We start from the raw sequence: 24,409 nt of genomic DNA, 5'->3' as shown, positions 1-24,409 counted from the left end.
CTGTATATTATAGTCGGTACATATCCAGCTATAAATTTAGTTCATAACACTAGTGATCTATATATTATATTCAATATCTATAATGGTATTCATCTCTATACTCATTCAGTAGAAACCCATGTCCTGTATTTATGGAACCATTATTTATCCTGCACTTGCTGCTATTGCACTTCTGGTTAGACCTAGACTGCATTTTGTTGCCTTATACAAGTACATGTGTAATGACAATTAAGTTGAATCTAATCTAATAATAGTCAAGATTTAAAAGATAAATACTTGATGCTCTCTCTGCATATATAACAGTATCAGTGCAGCAGGGAATGCAGTTGATCAGCTGTAGTTTTGCTGATGGACTCATGTAGGTTGCTTTAATACAAATCTAATCTTGTGTAGTTGGTTCTGCTTTGTGTCATGCTTCGTTGGCACTTGTTAAGGTTAGGCCAGTTTGCTGGTCAACCAAGTACAGTGACAGCAAGTCATTAAAACAGGTAGGTGGTTGATCTGACTTTGGACTTGAAGAACAATGTACCAATACCAGCAGATGACATACTCTGCAGATCACCGACACTGGACCCCAAGAAATTTTAGTGTACCTCTCCACTCTCCTTTCAAACCTTAATTTTAAAAATGAAATAAGTTTATTCTGGAATTTGGACTTTGAACCATCAGACAATCCTGGTGTCTCATCTGGAACTCAGCCTGGATAAGAATACTGACGTCTGAAGTTTAGGAGTGACTAAGCATGCGGAATGTGACAGTTTTGGCCCATGTCTTGAATGCATCTGTGGGTTGTTGCTGTAGAGCACAGGTGCTAAGGCTACAGCCCTCGAGGGCGGCTGTCTTTTGATGTGTCAGTCTGTCAACACGCCCGAATCAAATAATTAGCAGGATCTGGTAGAGCTTGAGTGAACGAGGTGGTAACTCAGTTGGGTTGGACCTTGAACACATTAAAGAGGTTCCAGGACACTGGCCCTCTAGGAATGGAGTTTAAGAACCCCCGACTGCAGACAGTTTGCACCTTGTAAATCTCCAAGCTGTCAAATGGGCTTTGCTTCACAATCCTCTCAAGGCTGCTAACCTTTACATTTATTCTTCCACTAAACTTTCCTTTGAAATACAGAACTTGAGTACATATTTTTTTTTTAAATGTAGTTTTCATTACCTCGTTATCAAAATCAAAAGGTGGTAAAACTACGCCAATTTTTTTGTTCACATGTACCTTTAAATAAGATTTATTCATAGCAGCTATTTTTAGTGATGTGGTTTCTGAAGAAAACTGATCAGGAATGAGGGAAGGTGGAATCCCTGGAGTTGATAAATACAACTCTGACATGACGAAACCAAATCTGAAAAATATAAATATTTCATTGGTTTGACAATTCAGACTTGGGAAATACAAGTAAGTATAAAGAAACCCCTTCTGTCAACTCTAGCTCAGTATTTAGTGGATTATTTTTATAACTTATAGTAGATAAACTGAAGATGTCGTGTTCAGTTTTATTTTTATTTCATCTGCCCACTTCTGTCAACCCCTTTTGGTTCTGTACTCGATCATTTCCCTTAGTTTCAAATATGCTAAAAGGGCAAAAAAAGAGAAGCACAAGCCCACATAAAACAATGATAGACCTTTACAATGCCTGATAAAATATAAATATGGATGATCTAAAGAAATAAAGGCAAAAATATACTTACTTTACCTGCAAATATAATAAAACAAATGAGATCTAAATAATTTCAAAGTGAGTTTTATTTGTTCTATTTAACATTCAAATAGTACAGAGAAAAAAAAAGTTGTTTGGTGTTATTAGCCAGCTGAAGACAGAGTACAAAAAGAGTAATTCAATGCAAAAACCTGGTCTGCTTTTGTGAAATGGTTTTAATTTGATATTTCTGGAAATGACACGTTAAAGCCCATTTAAACTTAATCTTTAGTTTCCACTTTTACTCTGACAGAAACAGATATGGGGGGAGAAGATTCCAACATTAAGTGGATACCTTTTAAAACCTCTAGTATTGCTTTGTGTCTCAAACTTTGGATAATGTTTCTCCCAAAGAAAGGACCAGGAAGATAAGAGGACAAAGAGGTAACATGCAGATGTGAAGAACCCAAAAATGTTCTCCAGTCGTTCCAAACCGAAGCAGAAACTAAAGAGCAGATTAAATCATTTTGGCTAAAGTCATCTCATGTGAGCAGTGCATGATGATACAATTCTGGTTGAGTCGCTTGTGTTGACAGAAAGTTCTTGTTCTGTAAGAGGCTCCTCATCCTCCATCTGTCCAGTTCAATATCTGTAAGGTGGACTCCGAGAGCGTGAGCGCGAGTCAGACCGCGACCTTCTGAGAGAAAACCAAATTAGTGAAAGGCCAGCAACATAAGATAAACACTTTAAATATGTTCAAAACCCATATAGCTCTTCAATTGCAGGTTTATTAGGCACTAAGAAGCTTAATACACCTTAAAATCATAAAGTATATAACCACTGAGTTTGATTATAGATCAGAATATTTAATACTAAGCATTTTACAGTTATGACAAACTAATTTTCCCACAGTCCTTCATAATAATGAAACTAATTATCTTAGAAACATATTGTTATAAACAACTGACTTGTCAATTCAAAGAACTTTAGAGTAACTCAAAAACGTGCCAAATGTTTCAGACGATGGAAAATAAAATGTTAAATCTGGTGAAGCTGCAGATATAGATTTGTTTTTTTTCCCTCTTTAAATGTATTCAAGTCATTGGATATTTAGCATTTAGTTGTTCAATGGTTACAACTTTGAAAAGTTTTCATTTTTGACATCTAAACCTTTTTCAGTATATTCTAAAATTGCATGCAAAGAATTGTTATATTGATGGATTTAATGTTCCATAAACATACAAATCAATTATGTATCCACTTGGTGTGATGGACTGCCGTGTGCATGCTGATTGATTATAACGGCTGCTTATTGGTTACAGAGTTTGCAGCTCTGTGCAGTGGAGCTGCATGCAATGTAAATTTGCTGTAAATCTAATTTTACTTGGAACAAATTTTACTTTCATCTGTGTAAACACTGAACATCTACACAAAATTAAAACATTAATGAAACACCTACTTTGTTTTAACTATTCATAAACTGTGGATAAAGAACATTAAGGATTGAGTATTTCTCTCCTCAAATGCAAAGATTTATTGTAGAAACTGAAGGTTAGGTTTAGTTTTCCTGTGATTAATGGAGCTAATATTAATTTGTATAACAACTATTTCTAGGCTTCACATCTGTGCTGCATAGAGTGGGCAGATTACCGGTAACCCAGTCCAGGCTGACTGGACCCCAGTTCCTCTGCATTTCTTCAGTTTGTTTTAGAAGCAGAATGCTTACTGTTGGAGGCTGTTTGCTGTCTGTATTGTTTCAAGGAAACTGCTTCATTTTCAAAAGGCACAAGTGTTCTTTTAGTGTTTTGAAGACTTGGGTAAAAGAGAACAATTGACACCAAAGTACCAGAAACATCCCCGCCTGTCTTGTGGCTTTAACTTTAAGTGTTTGCAGGAGGTCTGACAAACTTTCTGTGGCTCTTGGAGCCAACAGGATAAATCGGCTCTCATCAGTCTATATAATGTTATGTTTTCTACATCAGAGAAAAGCTGACCTCCACTGATCCTTTGGAAGCTGATCATTAGCTCAATCTTTGCTCCTTTAGAAAACATATTTTTTATTGCAGTATTAATGCTAAGAAAGGAACGGTATCAACTGACCCACATTTTTCTGACCTTTCTTCCTGTATCCTTGCAGAACAGATGCTCCACTAATTATACATCATATCAGGTTTTAAAAGTGGTTTCCAACTCAAACATGTTACAACTATGGAAGGTAAGAATGCATCACACTAAACTACCAAATATTACACCCAAACAGCTGTTCGTGAATCTTTAACTTTTCCGTATTTGATTCCTATTTCTGAGCATCAGAATCATTTTAGCAGAAAAAATAAAATAAAATCAAAGAGCGCCTAACAATTGGAACGATTTATTACAGCTTTCGGTGCTTTCTGCCCATGACCTCATAGACTGAAAGACGCATCACTGATGTAAAACGCCCTCCTTTTAAGTTATGGTTCAGTTAAACAGCATCAGCATTTGGAAGAGATTGCACTTCATAATGTGTGACATAAATGATGGTGCGGTAATCAGTGAGCACTTCTTACTAGGTTTATTATAATTATTTTACCAAAGCAGAGCAAAGGTAATCAGGGCTATATTAGTAGCCAAACAGAATAATTTGAAACTATTTTAATGTTAGATAATAATAAAAAATAAAAAAACTAACTATTGCAGTAAGGAAAGGAAAGGCTTTTAGTTTGCCTCCACTTTAAATCTCTGGCTTCATCTATAAAAAGCAGAGCATGATTTACGGCTCTTTAGAGAAGAAAGAAAAATCTAGTGAAAGATTAAAAGCGTGCTCCAAACAAAGCATCCATGATAATGTTCATGATGTTCATAACTTTACAACCGTTTTCACACTTTCCTCCTCTGAAAGCATCTATCTTAGATAAAAGACCCACAGGCTTTGTGACCAGGTGTATGTTTGTGTATGGACATTACAAAACAAAAATGAATTTATTCATCTTCACTGGAACTGTAAAGATCCCTGGGGCCTTTTACATACCTTTTGTATGAGCTGTATTCCCGGCCTGGGGGACAGAGGAAACAGAGCCACAATAAAAAAAAGTGCATGCCTTAACATTTTAAAGCTAGTAAAATCTGACAGCAGATAATCAGACAAAGATTAAACTTCTAAGTAGGAGGAAAAGATGGTAAACAGTCTAACCATGTTTGGAGGGAGAAGGAGAATGGCTCTGTCGTCCGTACTGTCTTTCCCATTCGTCCCGCTCTTTCTCACGTCGCTCCCGCTCCCTGAACGCAAAGCTTCCAGGTCAGGCAGTTGCAACACACAAATACCACAGAGTCCACCTTGACACACACACACAGCCTTACTTCATACGGATCTTGCGTGCCATGGCTCGTAGCTCTCCTTCTCGCTCCTGTAAAGTAAACAAAAAGCAATGAGTGGAAATGAAGGATAAGAGAGCTTCTGCTTTCTGCATTAATCTGAAAACACACCTGCCGCTTGTGTTCCTGCTGCTGGATCTTCACTTGAGCAGCTTTTTTATCCGCCTTGGCTGCAGATAAGATGGTAGTTGAATGTAGTAAAACAAAAGCGTTTACATTTAAGAGGCTTGAATGCTTTGATCTGGAATTGCTGTGGTACTCACACTGCTTGTTGAGAGCCTTCTGCATTCGTAGCTTCAGTCTCTCCTGGGGGGTCAGTTTTGGCTGCAAGTGACACAAATGTTTTAGCACAAACTTTCACAGTGTGAAGGAAAAAGCTTAGTTTTCATGAATTTACGCCTGAGATTAGAGATGCACCGAGAAACAGGCTGGTGATCAGAATCAGGCTGATCGGCTCTAAAAGATGGCCAAAAGGTCCAACAAAAAGAAAAAGAAAACACTCGAGGTCTATCGAGTTTAGCAAACAACAACACTCTTTGGAGTGGACTGTGATACTGAAGGATGAGGATTTTAAGTTAGCCTTTTTCAGATCAGAAAAATAAACCGGTTTTGAATGTTCTTTTTTTCCCAGAGATGGGATCAAGAAACAAAGTCACGGCTGAATGGAGCCACAAGTACTTATTCTGTGATCCGGTTAATCTTTGTATGCTTTTTTGCAATCAATGGATTAAAAATAGGACTGTAAAAGGTGTTTAGAAGTAATATCTATACAGAATATAAACCAAGTGAAGCTAGATCGTGGGATTTGGAAACATCTGGATAAAACAGATTTACATGCAAAGGTTGTTCATCTTAAATGCCAATTGTATTTATTGTATCACATAGTTTAAACTCAATTATTGGGCAGAGGGTCTTACTTTCAACCGATGAGATGTTTTAGAATCAGTGTACTCCAATGAATGAATATTTGATGATTATTTTAATAATCTATTTATCATAACTGTTTAGCCTTTTACATGATTTCAGTTTATTTTAAATGTGGAAACAAGTTACCTGTTAGGGTGTTTTTCTCGGTTTGATGCACTGAATCCCTAAAGAAACTTGGTCACAATGCTGTGGTGTCCTGTGAAACTGGTTTATTTAGGCACCAGTTATAATGTACATCATTCCTGCAGCTTTCTTTATGGGCAATATTGGATTCTGGACAGGATTTTTTGTTGCGTATGAAAGTTCAAACCCAGATTCCAACAATAAAGCAACAGTTTTTTTTTAAATGTATTCTCTCTAAATATGCCATGTTTAAAGTGTGAACTAGGGGTGTAAATCACATCCATCATGGCGATTCGATTCAGTATCGATTTCCTGACCCAACGATTCGATTATTTTCGATACTTAAGAATACACCACGATTCGATTCGATTAATCGATTAATCGGTTAATTTTTTTTTTATTATTATTATTTTTTTTTTTTTTACACCTTACAGGCTAAACAAAGTTTCAAGTTTGAAATAAATCAATGAAAGCTGTAATATCATTATGCATTTTCTTTAGAAACAACAGCAAATAACAGAAGTAGAAAAGTTGCATCAAAAAATACTGCAAAAATACTGCACAATATCAGTGTAATGAGTTCAAAGCAATACCTCGGCTCCAGAGAAACTGTCCAACATATTTTTTTAGAATGTAATAAATATATTCAGGAAAGAGAGATGTTGTGTAGAGAGTTAGACAGGAATAAAAATAAACTAGATATAAGGGAATTGTTTCAAAGGTCATCTGGGGATGTAGTTTTTGGTAGTATTTTTAATTTTCTAAGAAGAAAGGGTATTTTAGGGAGAATATAATAGTTTGTCTGGTCCATACTCCATTCTGGAAGGTGGCGGTAATGCACCTATAAGTTGTTTGCCAACCGCCATTAAAAAAAAGAAGAAGAAGAAGAAGGCTTCAGAGTGTTGCGTCACCGCCCCCTTGAGAGACGCTCCGCTGCTCCTCTCCCAGATTGTAGCTGACTGCAAACAGTGCACCAGACAGGAGGCCGGCTTGTTTTGTTTTTATGACCGAAATTGCGGAAAAAAACTCGTGAAGTTTGACCCGCTAGAAGCGCGAGGTGCGCGAGAACGCTGAGACGCTTTTTCCAGCTGAATCTCCGCTCTTTTTGCCCTCATGTCCCTTCGTCGTCGGACTAAACTCGCCCCCACTTCCTCATCGCCTCGGCCGTATCTAGACCCACAGCGTGTAGCCCAGACCACGCTTCAATACTGAGCATAATTTAAAAATGTCTTTGTGAAGCTTGCTGCAACAAACTGCTGTAAGAGTATAACCAGGAAGCGCGGTAGGAGGGCAAAATAGGTTTAGCGGCATTGCAGCACGGGAGGATTACGCCCAGGAGCAAATGGATAAAAATAGACCGGAGGAAAAAAAAAAACATTAATCGATTATCTTGCGGACGTGTCGATGCATCGGATCGTCGGCTTTCGGATCGATGCATCGATACAAAACGATTATTATTTACACCCCTAGTGTGAACTGATGAATCCTTTTCCTTTAAAATCTTAGCAGAGCCTGTTTTTGTACAGCAGCTGCTAACTCACATTTTGCTCGTCATAAAGATAGTTAATGATGGCAGACAGCTACTAATTAACATTTTGAATGCTGTTGTGTTTTTTCTGTCCAAGAAGAACTCGGCTCGGCTGTAATCAACATCGCCACCGACAAAATCGGCCAGAAACATCGGTGCATCTCTAGCTGAAATAGATGATTTATACCATTATCTAAATGGGCACCAGCTGGTGGAGATTAAAAAGCAAAGGATAAAATAATTAGTGATCCATTTGTGGAGTCAACACAATCTGAACAAGGCTGTGTGTTTGGACAGAGAAACTGTTGCTGCAGTGTGCCGCAGGTGTAGGACAAATCAGCAGAAGCTAGGATCCACTCAGATGAACCAGGACACAATGTTCAGTATTTACACACACAATACTGTCAGAGAGATAAAAGGGAGAGGACGACGACTGAAGAAGGAGACGGGGTCAGAGAAACATGAGCAAGTTCAGGTCCGGCGAGTTTACAAAGGTTCATAAAGAGCCGGTGGCGTTTTTCCTTCACGACACACCCAGCACTGGGCTGTTCAGACCTGGCCAGGCAAGAAAAACTGCAGGTCACAACACTGCAGGCACGCTCTGCACAGAGAAACACCATAACTTGTTTCTCTGTTTGACGGCGATACAAACTGTTCCTTCTTTACGTGGAAGAGTAGAGACACTGGGTCAGCAACAGGTGAAAATTTTTGCAGCTATATAACAGCCAATATACTGCAGTGTAGCATCAGAGGATATGCAAATCATCAGTTCAGTTTCTGATCTCATCTTCAAACGTCCAAAATAATGTTTTATAAAAACTAATATTTGTTTTGCAAGTCAAATCAGTTGTGCCGTTTGTAACCTCCCCACACACACATGTATTGAAGAATCACAAGAAGCATCAACTTTTTTCATCCAATGATAAAGAATTCTCTCTTTCTCTCAGGGTCACTAACACACGGTGTTCTGCACAGTTTCTTACTACAAACATATAAAAAGGACGTCTCACTTTGTCACGCACACCTGTTTGTATAGCATACATACATTCTCTACAAAGGGGAGACATCCTGACCACAAATAGGCCTCAAAGAGAAGATGTTTCAGCCTCCACTTTAAGGGGTGGAAATATAAAAAAGCAACACATTTTAAGCAACAGCTTGTATTTTGCAGTGTGGTGGACAACCATGTCAGCCTGTCAGGGATGAGGGAGGCGTAGACTTTAGCAAAAACCAAACTAGGTCAAATTCTTACTGACTTTGGCAGCTCCCGTCTCTTTACCGCCCGGAGTGTCAGGCCTGAGGAGAGGCAGAAATAAAACAGGTTTAAGACAAAAAGAAGCATTTTAGGCTGGCTTTAAATGTGGTAAAAACCTGTTGTCTTTAAATAATCAATTCCTTTTAAAAAAGAACAGCCCTCAGGATAGCAGAACACTCAGAGCATAAATCAGTCTGTTTCTCTTCAAACGTGGATAATCTTAAAACATCAAGTCAGATTATATAAAGAAAGTAAAAGTATTGATGATAATCCACAGTAGCATCTTGCAATGATATTATGCTGCCGTCTTCATGAAATACAGAGTTTGAAAAAGCAGTTAAACGGTTAACAAACAGGTGTATTATCTTTGGGGGATTTTATGAGACAGAATGGCCCATTCAAAATTCAGATATAAAATCACTTAACAATCTCGGACAAATCATTAAATTTGATGCTTAAAGACCCTCTCCTCACATAATAATCACGACTCATGTTAGCTGCTGTACTTTTTCAGGTTCTGTGGGAAGAAGTCTCCCCGTCACCTGGTATAGATTGATGCCTCCCAGCCTTAAAGCCCCTAAGGTCTTCTTACTTTCTCAGTTTTTCAGAGATGCAGTTGGCAGCAGGCTGGGACCCTCGGTGGGTAGGGGAGGGACTGTGGGTTGTGCGGTTTGAAGAAGGAGAGGGACTGCGGCTGCTGCTGTCTCTCCGCCGGTGTCCTCGACTGTTCCAAGTTCCATGCCTTAAACCGCCACCCTGCCGTGAACTGGAGCGAGACCTGAAGATTAAAAAAAATATATGAAAATGGAGGGGATGTTAGAAACTTGCTTTTTTGCTATGAATTAAAAGTCATGTTTCTGTGATTATTCAGACCTTGTCCGTCTGCGTGCTGAATATCGTCTCCTGTCCCTATCTCTCCCTTTGTCCCTGTCTCTATCTCTGCCTCTGTCCCTGTCATTGGACCGAGATCTTGTCCGGTCGCGTCTCCTCCAGGATCCTCCTCTCCCTCTGGAGCGAGATCTGGAGCGTCGTCTGGATCGCGAATGACTCCGTGAGCGGCGGCTATCTCTCCTGGCGTGTCCTCGCCGACCTCTGCGTGAACGGGAGGAGGACCGAGAGGAGGACCGGGACGAGGAGCGAGAGGAGTAGGAAGAGGAGCTGCTGGAGGAGGACCTTCGTCTCCTGAACAAATACAGAAACAAAGTTTGAGTAACAACACCAGCTGCGGACTTAGCCTCTGGTTATAATGCTGCTATCTTCATTGATAATCACATTAAATCAAAAAATCAAACAGAAGAAATGCTCTGGCCCACCTACTTAGATATATGGGAACATGCATGTGTTTACTGACTAAATGAAACATTTTCTCCCTGAATAGTTTGTCTGAAAACTGGTTCACCTCACCGATCACAACAATCCACCATCATTCTCTTTGCATCAACGTCTGTGGTCATGGCAAAGTACATAAGGACTGTGTGAGAGAAAATAACCAAAGAAAAGCCAAGAAGAGGGAAAGTTACCGACCGGGAGCCCCTGCTATGACCTGCAGAGTGCTGCAAGCTGGAGGGGGCGTGGCCAGAGAGAGGGGCGGCCGTTTGTGTGGCTGGTGCAGCTTCTTCGTCGCTGCCTCCAAAGCTGGTGATGAACGTGATCTTCTCCGGACCGGGAGTACGAGAGCGCGACCGAGATTCAGAGCTGGACTCCGACTCTGGCCTGGAGGAGATGGAAACGAAAAAAATTAAGAGTACAGCAAACTGATCAAGTTTGAAGTGTTAAAATCAGTGGAATATCTCACCGTTTGTAAGGGTCGTATGTTGGGCTGTCTCTTCTGGCATAGCTGAAACACAAAGGTAGCGTGTCTTTAACCCGCGCTTTCATCAGCATGGAGCAAATTTAAAAACCAGCTAGCTTACCTCGGTGGACTGATCTGTCTCCCTTTTAGCCTCTTCTCTCTAAACTCTCTCCTCTGTCTGCGAGAGCGGCGGCCCTGAAGTAAAACAAGCACGTTAGTCTGACCTCTTCTTTTCCCTGGAAACTATTACTTCAAATTTAGAAAAAATATTGATTTAGCTTACAGAGTACATGGCTTTCTCTGCCTCCAAGGCTTTGGCGTGTTTAATAGCCTCCACCTCCTCTTTGTCTTTTTTCAACATCCTGACAAAAATCAAAGTTATTTCAGCATTACAAGGAATAAAAGTTACTTTAAAACATTCAGAAAAAACAAACTGTTGAGATATTTCAAATATGTTTTTACTTAGAAATAAAGAGACATGTTGGCACCAATAGTTAATTAAAAAGTGATTACCAACTCAATTATAAGCCAACAATACTTTACGAACACCAATAATTGGTAATGTCATCAAATTGTCTTCAGGCATTCCAAAACATGCTCTATCCTGGCGTAATGTTGTTTTGTCTGGAACACTCCACAGAAAAGTTATATCCAGTTGTTTCCCCATAAAATCACAATAACAGACCAAAGCTAATTTTTCCCATTAAGAAGTAAAAATAAAGTTGATAAAAGCTAATTTTTCCTGTTTCTATGGACGTTATGTCTGCTATTTTAGATTATCTGAGTTACGTGAGTTTATTCACTAGGGGTGTAAATAATAATCGTTTGTATCGATCCAACAGCTGACGATGCGATGCATCAACACGTCTGCAAGAGTATCGATTCTTTTTTTTTCTTCCTCCGGTCTATTTTTATCCATTTGCTCCTGTACGTAATTTCTGACTCCTGTGCTTCGGTGGTGCACACCAATTTTGTCCTCCTACCTCGCTACGACTACCATCGTTCTTGCACACACACCTGCATAACCAGTAGGCAAGACAGACACGGTGGAGGAAAAAGGTGACTTGCACACCCCTTGCGGGTTCAAGTCATTTGTGTGGAAGTTCGTGGTGTATTCTTGAGTATCGAAATTAATCGAATCATTGGGTCAGGAAGTCGATACTGGTTCGAATCGCCATGATGGGTGTGATTTACATGCCTATTATTCACCAATCTGTTTGTTCCTAAAATCCAGTATAATTTCCTTTCTCAGTATCCAGAATATGTCAGATGATATGTGAAAAGCTGTCCCCACACGCATGCATCACTCTGGTCTTCATTCAAATTGGTGACCAGTCAATCTTTGATTGACATATTTTGTTAGCCAATGTGATAAGCTTTTGAATGAAGTACTGGAAGTGTAGGGGCGGGCTAAAAATATTATTGATGTGCTTAAGAGTGAGAGAACAGGACAAAAGCACAGATAATGCTTTCATTTCTTTAAAATACTATATAAGAAAGTGCTTGAATGGAAATATGTGTAAATCTGCATTTAGAAAAGTGTTTTTTTTTTTATGGTCAAATTACTCATGAAATCCAAATAATCAAGTTTGGAACCAGTTTTGGTCCTAATTTGGATAATTGGCAGAATGGACCTTCTGCATACAAGAAAGGCCATTTGCACAACGCTTAGGACTACAGAGCTACAGACATAAAGAATATTTAAAAATTGTCATTTTGGATATGTTTGAAGTTATATAGCTCATGTTGTGTACATTTTAAGAGTTTTACACAACTTAGCTAGTGTCTTTCTTAGCTTTCAATTGAGATCCATCACAAGCAGATGGGATTTATATTATTAGTTTACAGGCCTATGGCATTCGGGTGCAATACGTTTGTGCACAAGCTTTGAAAGTTGGGAGCAAAGGGGTTAAGAGATCCAACTTTTACAGCAATTCACTGCATTTATGAAGAGGGAAACTCCAGTAGCAAAGAAATAAAAGCAAAGACCAAAACTAGGGATTCAAATGATCAATTATTGAATTATTTCAAATTTGATTGATCTTAATCAACTGATGATTTATTAACAAGCAGCAATTTCCTTATAAACTTGAGTTTTCTCCTGTATTAAGAGCATCTTTCCATAACACGAAGAACTAAATATATTTTTAGTACATTATGTTGAGTTAAAAAGAGAAGAACATCATATCTCTACCAGCTGTGTTAAATACTGACTGTATAAACCAAAGAAAATATTTTTTTTTACACATTGTTAAGCTAAACATACTTATAAAACAAAATAGGAACCAACATTGTTACTTAATATAAAAAATAATTAAAATGTGTAAAATAGAGATGTTAAATGTTAAAGAGATGCTACAATTTAAAGACAGGATTTGTCACTCTAACATGTTAGTTTGCTACAAAACAGAGAAGTTATGCAGCTTCACCAGGCAGCATGGCTAAATGGGCACTATTTAGGGGATAAGGAGTTTATGGGGTGTTGATATTTATAACCAAAACCACATAAAGTTAATTCAGCATCATTGTCCCCATTAAACAGTGTAAATAATCCTGCTCTGGTCTCTTAATTGGTTCATGTTGCTGCTCTAGTACTGCTGGTATTATTTATTTTGTAAAAACCAGTGAAGGTCCACATAAGGATAAACAGCAGCCTCTAGTGGATGGTGGTAACATTACACCAAAAAGAAATTCCCTGTAAATTTAACTTTTCAATTAATCAGATTGAATAAAATCTGATATTAATTGACAATTAAGTGCAAGTCAATTATTTTTTAAATCCCAAACTAAAACAAAGTTTGTCCAGTCAGTTGAAGACATATTCTATTGAAAACAAATGTAAGTTGCATATTGCATTTTACCTGACAAAGTCACCTTCAGCCATTCCATATGGAGTCGCCATTTTGTTTAGATCCAACAGCTGTTCAGGAGTCAGCTCATCAACATCAACCTCCACATCTACACATATGTAAAACACACCAGGGCAAAGTTAGAAAAACTGAGACAAACCTAATACCAAAACTCTTATCCACAGCAAGTAAAGTACCCAGAGACATTTAGTGGTAATGGCATTATTTGATCACGAAAACGTTTGAATTGGAAGAGATGGAGAAATTTTATATACACAATGAGTACATACTAAGATGTAAACAGCTATTTACAGGATTTTCTATTATTTTCAATGACCTGATTTTTAAAATGACTATCACATAGACATTAACCAACAAGGAACTAGTTGGTTAACAAGATAGACGAAAAGTTGACAAATGGATTTGTTTACTGCTTTACTACTCATTTAAAAATGTTACTACTTATTTCCTCGCACTCAGAAATAATAAAAAAACATCCTTCATATAATTATTTTTATTGAAAAAAAAATAAAAATATTAAACTGTAATGAATACTTTGCTTGCTACACATTAAAGTGTTAATGTGCAACGTTAAGGACTAGTCATAAAAATGGCCTATAAATTTGATTAGAAGATTACTGAAAGTAGAGGTGACTGTCTTGTACTTACAGTGCTCCATAAAATCAACTATGGATAAAAAAAAAGTTTCAACTGTGGCTATAGAGGGCGGCTTTGATAAACTACATTTATTTAAAATCAGACATATTAAACTGTCCTCATACCCCTCAAGACTCCCTCACCAATGTCAGGAATGCCCTCATCCTCTTCAGATTCACTGTTTTCTGAATTGTCCTCTTCTTTGTCCGACTGGGAATGAGGCTCTGCCACAGTGCTGTCTTCATACGTGTAACCAATGGCGACCTTTTTCTCAGCAAGTCTGCACAATCAGAGGAAGAACTTGTGAGTTTATAAACCACTTATATTCTGCAGGAACAAAATACACCATCAATGTGGATGAAAAAAAAGTCTATGTATCAAACAAAAGGAAACAAACATTAAATCATAACTGAAAAATTCAAACCCATAACAGAAAAACATACTTCTTTTTCTCATCCTCGTTTGGTTTGGCCAGGCCACCGTAGAGCTCGTCCAGGTAGATCTGATATAAACACTGCTCCTCGGAGACTATAACAGGACAGCAGGGAGTTCATGAACAGATCGCAACTTCAAAATATACCCACTGAGAGCTGGTTAAGCAGCTCTACAGGCACAGAGCTCTGCATAAGTGTAAAACAACAACTGTAAAACTACTTTAAGTAAACACTTACTGTTAGCAAAATCATTCTGTACGAGACCTCTATAGCGCTCATAATTGCACTTCCTCTCCTCCATCTCATGCTCTGGGGTTCTGGGAAGGGATGTTAGGCAAAATATATATTAAAGCAAGAGCAGATGTAGCTTTCAAATATATGACAAAAATTAGCTCTAAAACAACTACTCTACACAAGATTTAAAAGATAACCAACATAAATTCTAATAGATGTTCATCTGTAGTATTAAATTATATTAAGAAACATTAAACACCAAAATAAGATGCATAAAATAATTTAATTATTCTATAAAGTGGATCAACTTGTCTCACAGGATATACATGCTTAAATTGTGTGAGTGTGTAATAAGCCATAAGGCAGAAGATGATGATCTAACATCAAATCATAATAAAAAAAAAAAAGACCTTGTCATTAAATGTAGTGAGAAATTTTTTTTTTTAAACTTACGATGTAGTGAGCAGAGGGGGGGTGTAAGTCGGGATGTAGTCCAGATGGGCCCTTACATCAAATCTGTCAATCATATTGCTGGCATCTCCTTGCCACGGCATCCTTTAAAAACAAACAAAAATAACCAGAGAAACAAAGAAGAAACCAGTTAAAGTCGGAGGGAAATCATATTTAAATGTGATTATATTTAATGTATTTAACATATTTAACGGTTGAATAAAGAATCTTCGCAGAGTAGTGGTGACCGTTAAAGGTGTATAGTTGGAGAGCGAATTGTTGGCCGTTACTCAATTCACAAGACCGCGAGCATGGACTCATGACCTTAGCCAGGTATGTTCTTGAGAAGAACACAGAAAACTGTGGACTTGGGGAGAAGGGGAGGATGTAGCATAAATCTGGGTCAATTGGAACAGAAACGTACTGATGACGTCACCACACGCTCAGCTAGTCTGGAGCTGCTTTCTACCTCCTGTTATTAACAGTCCCTAGATAATAATAAATTCTGACCTTTTTCATTTAGTGGGGGAATTATAATTAACACAGTCAGATAAAAATAAATCAAATGAACACTTTGCCAAATAAAACAAAGGTATTGCCATCATATCCAGCGGTCCTACACATGGCTTATGCCAAGAGAGGGCTGCTGCAGACGGGCTAGGATAAGACCTGGCTGCCGTTACCCTCAGAGCTAGGCTGGTTGCCAAAGTCCTCTCAACTTTGGAACATTTTTTTTTTTTTTTATTAAACATTAAATCGATAAATGGGCCATATAATGACACTTAAAAGTTGAATGTCCTCACCTCAAATGATCTTCAAACTTACTTTTATTGAACAACAGAAAAGAGAAATTTTAACTTAATACTCCGAGCGCTCCATTAAAAGGAGACGAAGGAGACTCTAATGTAATTTCCCATTGGGAAACTACTAGCACTAAGTTGCTAACTGGTTAGCAACGATGCTTCCGAGAAACCGGCCACGACCAAACGTGCTTGCAAACCTTCCGCCACAACAACTGATAAACGGCAAATCAAATTCACTTTATTCACTCGTGTAAAGTTGTTCACCACTTGGGAGAATTCCGAACTGCAGCAGTTGGAACGGCCATTTCACTACGACTTTAACCTCCACCGAAAACTTTCAGTTTGACTGCTTTTATTTTAAAGAAACAGTTTACAGGCTAATCATTTCAACTGTTTCTAACACATTATATCAGCAAGGAGCACCTTTTTTTATTACTGCACCTACACTATTGTCTCTGTGGTTATTCCAAACGCCGCAGACATTTGTAAATTAGGATGTTTTAATAACTATTGGACATTGAAAAAAAAAAGTACAAAGCTCAAAATAAGGTCAAGGCTTTGCGTTATGTTCAGCTCTTCCTGTATTTATTGCAACTCTGGTTAACTCTCTAACACTGAAGGAACTGCAGCCAACTCTGATGAAAATTGTTTTTGTTTTGTTTTTTTGTTAACAGCTTTTCTGCCGAACCTGATTTCCTTTTATAAAACCCTGACAATAAAAGCTGCTGACACTTTTACTCATAAAAATTTTACAAGTTTACGAGTGTTTTTATAAGTATAAAGTCTGAGTTCTCCAGTATAGTACATTCACTGAGGGGGGAAAGATTGGATTGTTGTTGTTTTCAAACAGCCAATTAGTGGTCAGATCCAATCAAGCTTAAAGTAATCTGATTCCAGTCATCTGCTTCTCAGTCATTTGTGTGCAAGTTTCTCTTACATGTTTGCAGGACTTTCTGCAGCGAGCGCCACAGCCGGGTCCAGGTGGATCTTGTAGGATCGGCCATGAACTTGTAGAAATTGGGCAGGATCTTTTTTCTATAAAAACAAGAGGAGAGCTAGGTGAACAAAACAAACTGCCTTAATAAATTTGAATGAACCGAAAAAACCCTCTTTAATACAGAGTGTGTCGACTTTTAAGGTTAGTGCAAACTTGTCTCCTAGGTTGTTTTTTGTATTTTACTGTTTAACATTGTTCATTGCTAGACTAGCCCAAAAACATTTGCACTGTTAAATGAATCACGTTTGCAATGATCAGCAGAACAACCAAATTCCTCACTATCTTCTCGTAGTACTCGCGGCGGCGCTCTCCTCGGCGCTTGTAGTCTACCATCATGCCACGGAGCTTGCGCTCGTGTTTGCGGGCCTCCTGCCACATGACGGCGCCGCTGGGGGTGGGGGCGCGGCGGGGCACGGCTGCTGCAATGGGGAAGGGAAACAAAACGGACAGGAGAAAAGACAAAAGTAACATGAGTAGAGATTTACCTGTGTATTAGTGTCCCAAATCATTAATCTAGGCCTTCTACTTGCTCTAAATAGAGCTGGACAATTAAAGCTAAAATTGACACAACATTTTTGCTCTTGTTGCATTTAACAAGAGTACAACTCATCGTTTCGTCTTATGCTCTAAGTGGATCTGCAACCACACAAAAGGGGAAGAGTTGCAGCTTATGCACTGATTCAAGCTGCAAGCTAGCTGTAAGCACTTGTACATACTGATGTCCTGAAACAGTACTTTAATTTCTGATATATTCATCTAATATGAAATCAGTGCAACCATACATACTTTCATTACTTATTCTGTTTTGTGGAACGTTAGGAACGGTGATATTACTCTAAATCAGAGCCCATGAGTTAAAAAAAGAAGGTAATAAAACAACAGATCCATGTATTATTAACCAATGTGTTACATTAACTTTAAGCAGAAGCGGAGTGTCTATCAGCTTGTTTATCAGAGATATGAGATGCAGACCAATATATTTCTGAAATAAATATTTTGGCTTCTATCAGACCAATGTCTGATATCAATATTGAATCAGTGCATACAGCGGTAAGGTTCTACAAACATGAACTCTGGAAAAGGACTAACAAAACAATAAAACCCTGAGGCCAAAGAGAAAGGCTTTGTCTATAGTCTGGTAATACCTTTGTTTTAAGAAAGGGAACTGTTCTCCTTCTCAGGTGTTATCACAACCAAAACTGTTCTGTAATTTGTATTTGTTTAAGTACCAGACAAACTGTGTAATAGATGGAATTGTTAGCTGAACTCTGAACTTTATATTCAACAAGAGCTAAATTTTAACTCAGCAAACTATTTTCTTAATCAAAAAAATTATTCTGATCAGTTGATAAAACTGTTCATATTCTTGTTTTAATTAGATCTTTCTGCAAACATGGTTATCTATAGATTATGTTTTTGTTTGTTGGGGTTTAAGAAGATTTTCTTTTCTTTTTTTTTTTTTTGCAAAAATCATGCAGTCCTGCTCCCAAAGTCTAATTCATGTTTCTATCAGACTGTGGAATGACAAATTAAAATTGAGACCATTCATATCAGTAAACTGGATGCAGAGATTAGGGTTTAGCTAAATAAGAGAAGGAAAAACAACAGGATTTTATCTATTTTTCAAAACGTATTTGAGGAACATTGTTTCATAAGTTAAGTGTTTTCATTCATTACTTCTTTTTGGATTTACACAATTAAAAATAATCTGTTAAAAGGTAACAGATCCACAATAAATAAACTAATGACCACTGCAATAAGGGTGTAAATATACATTTAACTCCAGAAACTGGGATAAATAATGGGATACAAAATACTGAAGAATGAATCATTCAATCCCATGACTGAGACCAAAGAAGGGTCAGTAACGGATTAAACTGTATGACACTGGCATGGAGGATATTTTCATTTAGCATTTCAGCAGTACAACAATAAACAGGTACAATTTCAATCAAAGCTTCAGTTTACACTGGTTGGAAACTGGAAAAGGTGAATTAATAACAGTAACTTAGCTCTGCTGCTCACAATCATAGCTACATTTCAGATAGAAGAAAAACAGACCTTCCAAAAGTATATAATGTAAATGTATATTCTGCTCAGAAAATAAAACAGAGAAACCATGTGTTTGTGTTTTTTTTAGAAGATATTTAACTTTTACAAGGAGTAAAACAGTAATAGTCTGGATACAATACAATTTTCCATTTACAAAACAAGTTAGGGTTCTGGTTGGGTCATCTTACTCTTTGTTAATCTACCCACGGTGGGCATGAGTGAACTAATCTCAGCTGGATTTACCACTGGACTTTGACCAGGTCCCACTAACATATCACTGAGGTTTAAACTAAACTGTTCAGCTGTTATTCTGATTGTATGTTCAGGGTCACTGTCCTGCTGGACAGGGAAACTCCTCCCCACCATGCAAAGGCATGGTTCAGTAGCCAGACAATTCAAAGTGCTTTATGTAAACAGAGCTAAAGAAAAGAAAACAGAGAAAAGCAGATGGTAGTAGCATTATAAAGGCAAGTCAAGAATAGCTGGACTAAAACTCAAGGGTAAATATTTCAGTAAACCAACTAGAAAAATGTTGCTTGTCCCCATTAGATTGGAGGAGTGTTCCTGCCTTTAGAGGAGGAGTTAAAGTATCTTGGGGTGCTGTTAACAAGTGAGGGGAGAATGGAGAGGGAGATTGATAAGACGGATTGGTACGGCAGACACTGTACCGGTATTTGTGGTAAAGAGAGAGCTGAGCAAAAAGAAAAAGCTCTCGCTTTACCAGTAGGTCTATGTTCCTTCCCTCACTTATGGTCAAAAAATCAGGATCAAGACCGAAAGAACGAGATCCCAGATACAAGCGGCTGAAATGAACTTTCTCCACAGTGTGGCTGGGTACACTCATAGATATAAGGGGAGGAGCTTGTCATCACAGAGAGGCTCAGAGTAGAGCCGCTTCTCCTCCACATGGAGAGGAATCCACTGAGGGTGGCTCGGATATCTTTATCGAATGTCCTCCGGGCACCTCCCTCGGACATGATGGAGAGACTATCACCTCAGGCTTGGAGGTGGAGGAGGTGTCTGTGGAGAGGAGAGTCTGGGAGTCTCTGCTGAGACTGCTGCCCCGGTCCCAAATAAGTGGAAGACAATCAATACTAGTATGTTTCAGCGAACAATTTAAACATAATTTGATTTAAAAACATTATAAGTATTTTAAAGATTTGTAGGAGTTAATTCCAGATCAGCGGAGCATAAGAACTAAAAGCTGATTCTCCATGTATGGATCTGGTTATACAGAGTAGATTTGAGCCAGAAGACTAGAGAGATCTGAGTGGTTGTGTTCAGATTATTCACTTAGCTTCCCTTTACAGCTGATACGGTAAAAACAAGACTGTGATGTAGTTTGGAACCAAGCTATTCAGGAATTTCCAGACTAATGAAAGTATTTTAAAGCCTACTCTCTAAAGATACAGGGGAGCCAGTGCTATGACTTTAGAAGTAGGGTGATGAGCTCTACTTTCTTAGTTTAAGTGTGGATTCAGGCAGCATCATTCTGAGTCAGCTTCAGCAGGCAGACCTGTGAACATACTGTTGCACCAATCAATTCTATTAAAGAATAATGAGTCCTTCTGAAACATCTGTCCATTAATCCTGTGAATGATTATCCAAGTGACAAAAGGCCAGCTTTGTAACTTTTTTTATGTGCCTGTGAAGGTTCAGGTATTAAACTAAGAACCCTAACCTCACTTAAGCCCAAATTGCAGGCCTAATCGAGTAAAACAAGTTTTATGTCACCATATTGAAATCTAATTGATACACTGGGCACAAAATACACTTGTAGTACATAGACATAAATTCAGATGTTTGCTTTATTATCTGTAGTGCTGCAATTACTTTCAACCTCCCCTCCTTAGGTCCACAAACTATTACTTTAGCTTTTCTGTAACTCAATTTTTAGCTCATTTCTACTTTAACCTGTGCTTCAATGGTTTCATGTTCACCATAATGTGGTCTGTGTGTTGCCTCCATAATAAAGCCAGCCTCAGATCTTTAAGACAACAACTATGGCCCAACTCCCGCTTTCCTGTCAACGCTGAAGAACAGCATACCACCAGCATCATGGTGCCACCACCTTGTTTCACTGTTGGGATGGTGGGCTCAGGTTACGTGCTGGAATTATTTAATAAAGCATAAAACGACTAATATTTGAACCAAAAAGTTTCACTTCATATCTCATCGGAGCAGAGCTCTGTCGTTCATGTGTTAGATATCTTTCTAACATGGCTAATCACAGCTCAACGGTAACTGGCACGTGCTAACAGAGCTAATCCCGAATACTAAGGTTTATTCAGTTGTACATAATGATAACATGACATGTTTCTGAGCAGCAGTGACTCTCGTGGTGTAAGGTTCAATTAGTCATTAAGAAACGGGCCTGTCTGACTGCGCACCTAACTCAGGCCTGCTCACTGTTAGCATCAGAGCTACATTAGCTCTGCAAAAACGACTGGAACGGCGTCTGTCGCACAGCTCAACGACACACAAAAGACATCACATAAAACCCTCAGAGCTAACCTAATAGAAGTTTGCATCCACAAGCTATACCTGTTTATAGTGTCCACCAAAACGAACGGGGGTTAATCTCCGCGGGTGAATGTCGCCACACGCCTCCTTCTTAGTATTCCGCCTTCACCGAGCTCAGCCTCTAGGGGGCGCTGATTAGCCAGATTTTTCCGGACTCTGAAAACATGAAAAACACCGACCTTTGTCTAAAACATTACACAAACTATTCATAACAATGTATTGTGTCGCACCACCAAATCATGAACTCAGATGTTAAAATCACTTCCTTGGCTGCGTGTGTACAACTTGGACACATATGAATTATGATGTCATCAAAGTAGCCTACATGTAAAGACATATTTTGGGCATTGTGTATTTCTTCACTCTTCATCCAATCACAAACCTTTATTAATGGTTCATAGAAATCAGCTCACTCCATATTTTATCTTGCTATTTAAAATTTAGCCTATCTTGTCTTAAACTTGTCCAGCTGTACTGTCCTTCATACAACATTGCAACATTGAAATGTGTGAATGCATTTCCTCATCAGTCTTATCACACTGTTCATCAAATTTTTTTCATTACCAAATCAAAAGCATATAGACATTTAAAGCCGAACAATTATTGAAGCATACCCCTAACAGAATCAAGTGTGTCCACATATGACAGCTTTTTTTTTATAGGAGGATCATTATACAGGGTTATTGCACCTGGTGTTTACATTGGTATTTATATAGATGGATATTTATATTTATATCTATAATGTAAATGTAAACACCCTGTGCAATAACCCTGTATCATGATCCTACTATTGATGACGTTGTTGATGACTTGTTGATGATGTGTGAGCCTGTTAAACCCTAATATTACGGGCTTGTTGCGTGTCAGAACTAATGTTTTTGCAAGTAGTTTACTTAAGGGACAGTTGGGATAAATAGTCATCTTCATTAAGCAAGTGGCAAAGATTTGTATGAATGTTATGAGAGTGGTGTCCTTGATCTAAGAAGATAGTGTAATATTTTGATAAGGCTGGAGCCATGGATGTCTCCTCATTTACAGGCGTGTATGGTGTAATGATGTGGCAGACTGGAGTTGCATGAAATGCTTTTTTAACTGTGATTCAAGGCCACTCCAAAAAAATGTGAGCCTGATTTGTAAGTTTAGCCTTAACAACAAGTACATTCTCTGGACTGAGTAAGATTATAATTTTTGTCAAAATCTTTTGTCATGTCTCACGGTTATTCAACACATATACATTATGAAGTGTTATTTAAGCAGTTTCTCCGAAGAGATCTCTTCTCAGGAAAAGAACCAGAGAGAGAAAGCTTCAAGGTGTAAACAAAGAGCTTTCCTTAACAAAGATTATTAAAGCTTTTTATTCTTTTTTTCTGAAGTTTTGATTTTTCATTATACACTGCAAAAAATTGTTATCAATTTCAATTTTTCCTAAATTAAGTGCATATTTTCTTGAATTAAGCAGGTGAGTGAGACACTTTGGAAATGAAATAAGACAATTTACATTTAAAATAAGAAAACAGCAGTTGCAGTCTCTTATTTCAAGTGAATAATATCTTATCCTATTTTAAGCCTAAACATAGTCATTCCAATGGCAGATCTTATATACCCACTCAAATTAAGGGTAAATACACTTATTTTAAGAATTTCTTTACTCATTTCTAGATCATTTTTGCAGTGTATGTGCTAAGCTGTTGAAAGTTATATAATTAAATTTCATATTTTGCCTCACAAACCAGGGCATCATAGTAATTTTTACCAGCTATCCTTACGCTCCTTACTGTTTTTATAGTTCCCCTTTTTTCATTAAGAATTTGCAAATCCTTATCCTCTAACTTTAATTGAATTGCTCTTGGTCAATCTATTTTCTTTACCAAAACCATTCAATAGCTAAAACACGTTATGTTACACAAGTTTTTATTTTAAAATTTTTTAGACCAAAAAAGTGAAGTATTTAAAAAGTTATTTGAGTTACTTTATCTATTATAATTAATTCTTTTTTACATTTGTTGATGGTTTCTTACGGAATTTCTACAGGACCTTCTGTGTTGCATTCTTGTTCAAATCGTATAATTATTATTCCCTAAATATAAGCTGATAAAATATTTTCAGCATAACAAAAAAATAAATTCTTTTGCTCACAAATCACTAAAAGCATAATTTATTAAAAGAGTGTGTACTTGTCGCCACTAAGTGTCACTGTAAGACAGGATTTATAAACTGAACCTGTATTAGCCTGAAATGAAAGGTTAGTGAAAGAGTTTATGTTGTTGAAATAAACACAAAAATGGCTTCAACTATGCTTCATTGCATCAAGCCAGATAAAATAAATGATTAGTTTTCCACAACTTTTTTCTGTTGTTGCTTTATATAAATGGGCTTTACAGTGAGAATTACTGCTCAAGCTTTTGATTAAATTTCATGTTATATAGACTGTTTAGAGTAGCTTACAGGGGAAACCAAATAAAATGTTTTTTAAGGAGGAAAAGATAGATTATTAAAAGATAAATAGATAAATAAATCTGCATGTCTAGCAAAAACAATCTGAAATGTGAGCATTACTTTCACCCCTGGAACACATGGGATTATACAGGCAGTCTGTTGTGAACACAGGGTGTTATAAATGCTCTTCAGATTCTGAATCTGTGCCTAGTGTAAACTTTCTAATCAGCAAGCTGGGATCTGGCATCCTGTGCTGCACAGCAGGTGAAGAGAAAATCTCTTACATACCATATCTGTACATGTGTGTATGCATAAACTCTGTTTCCTACATTTCCTGCAGTCTGTCATGGTGACA

At 37.8% G+C, this 24,409-nt stretch overlaps 1 protein-coding gene across 3 annotated transcripts; it reads right to left on the bottom strand.

The window, feature by feature from the left end:
* Positions 1–1,729: 1,729 nt before the first annotated feature.
* Positions 1,730–21,754, bottom strand: LOC119797309 (CLK4-associating serine/arginine rich protein). 3 transcript variants are annotated; one of them, XM_038306336.1, is made up of 21 exons: positions 21,640–21,754; positions 17,323–17,462; positions 16,984–17,081; positions 15,247–15,348; positions 14,797–14,876; positions 14,569–14,653; positions 14,269–14,405; positions 13,481–13,577; positions 10,903–10,981; positions 10,741–10,814; positions 10,623–10,664; positions 10,352–10,540; positions 9,701–10,009; positions 9,420–9,605; positions 8,829–8,868; positions 5,258–5,318; positions 5,106–5,164; positions 4,980–5,026; positions 4,813–4,898; positions 4,651–4,675; positions 1,730–2,337 (listed from the first exon to the last, which is right to left on the bottom strand). In XM_038306336.1, exons 2-21 carry the CDS (start codon positions 17,419–17,421, stop codon positions 2,283–2,285), a joined length of 1,950 nt encoding a protein of 649 aa, XP_038162264.1. In that variant the 5' UTR covers positions 17,422–17,462; positions 21,640–21,754; the 3' UTR covers positions 1,730–2,282. The 3 variants fall into 3 exon arrangements, 2 of the variants coding, with proteins under 2 accessions (XP_038162264.1, XP_038162265.1); XM_038306337.1 differs by having other exon boundaries at positions 1,730–2,334; XR_005282574.1 differs by lacking the exons at positions 1,730–2,337; positions 4,651–4,675 and having other exon boundaries at positions 8,825–8,868.
* Positions 21,755–24,409: the final 2,655 nt, after the last annotated feature.

The sequence above is a fragment of the Cyprinodon tularosa genome, unplaced genomic scaffold (assembly GCF_016077235.1).
Source record: "Cyprinodon tularosa strain WSP-4 unplaced genomic scaffold, ASM1607723v1 ctg58, whole genome shotgun sequence".
Lineage (NCBI taxonomy): Eukaryota > Metazoa > Chordata > Actinopteri > Cyprinodontiformes > Cyprinodontidae > Cyprinodon > Cyprinodon tularosa.
The sequence above is the reverse complement of the archived record's forward strand: the minus strand, read 5'-3'. Positions and strand labels throughout refer to the sequence as shown.

Coding starts and splice junctions, on each gene's coding strand:
- LOC119797309 (XM_038306336.1), bottom strand. CDS start 17,421: ATGTGGCAGGAGGCCCGCAAACACGAGCGCAAGCTCCGTGGCATGATG. Junction 15,349..16,983: donor GCAGAAAGTCCTGCAAACAT/GTAAGAGAAACT, acceptor TTGTTTTTAAAG/GATGCCGTGGCAAGGAGATG. Junction 10,665..10,740: donor AGACAGATCAGTCCACCGAG/GTAAGCTAGCTG, acceptor TTTGTGTTTCAG/CTATGCCAGAAGAGACAGCC.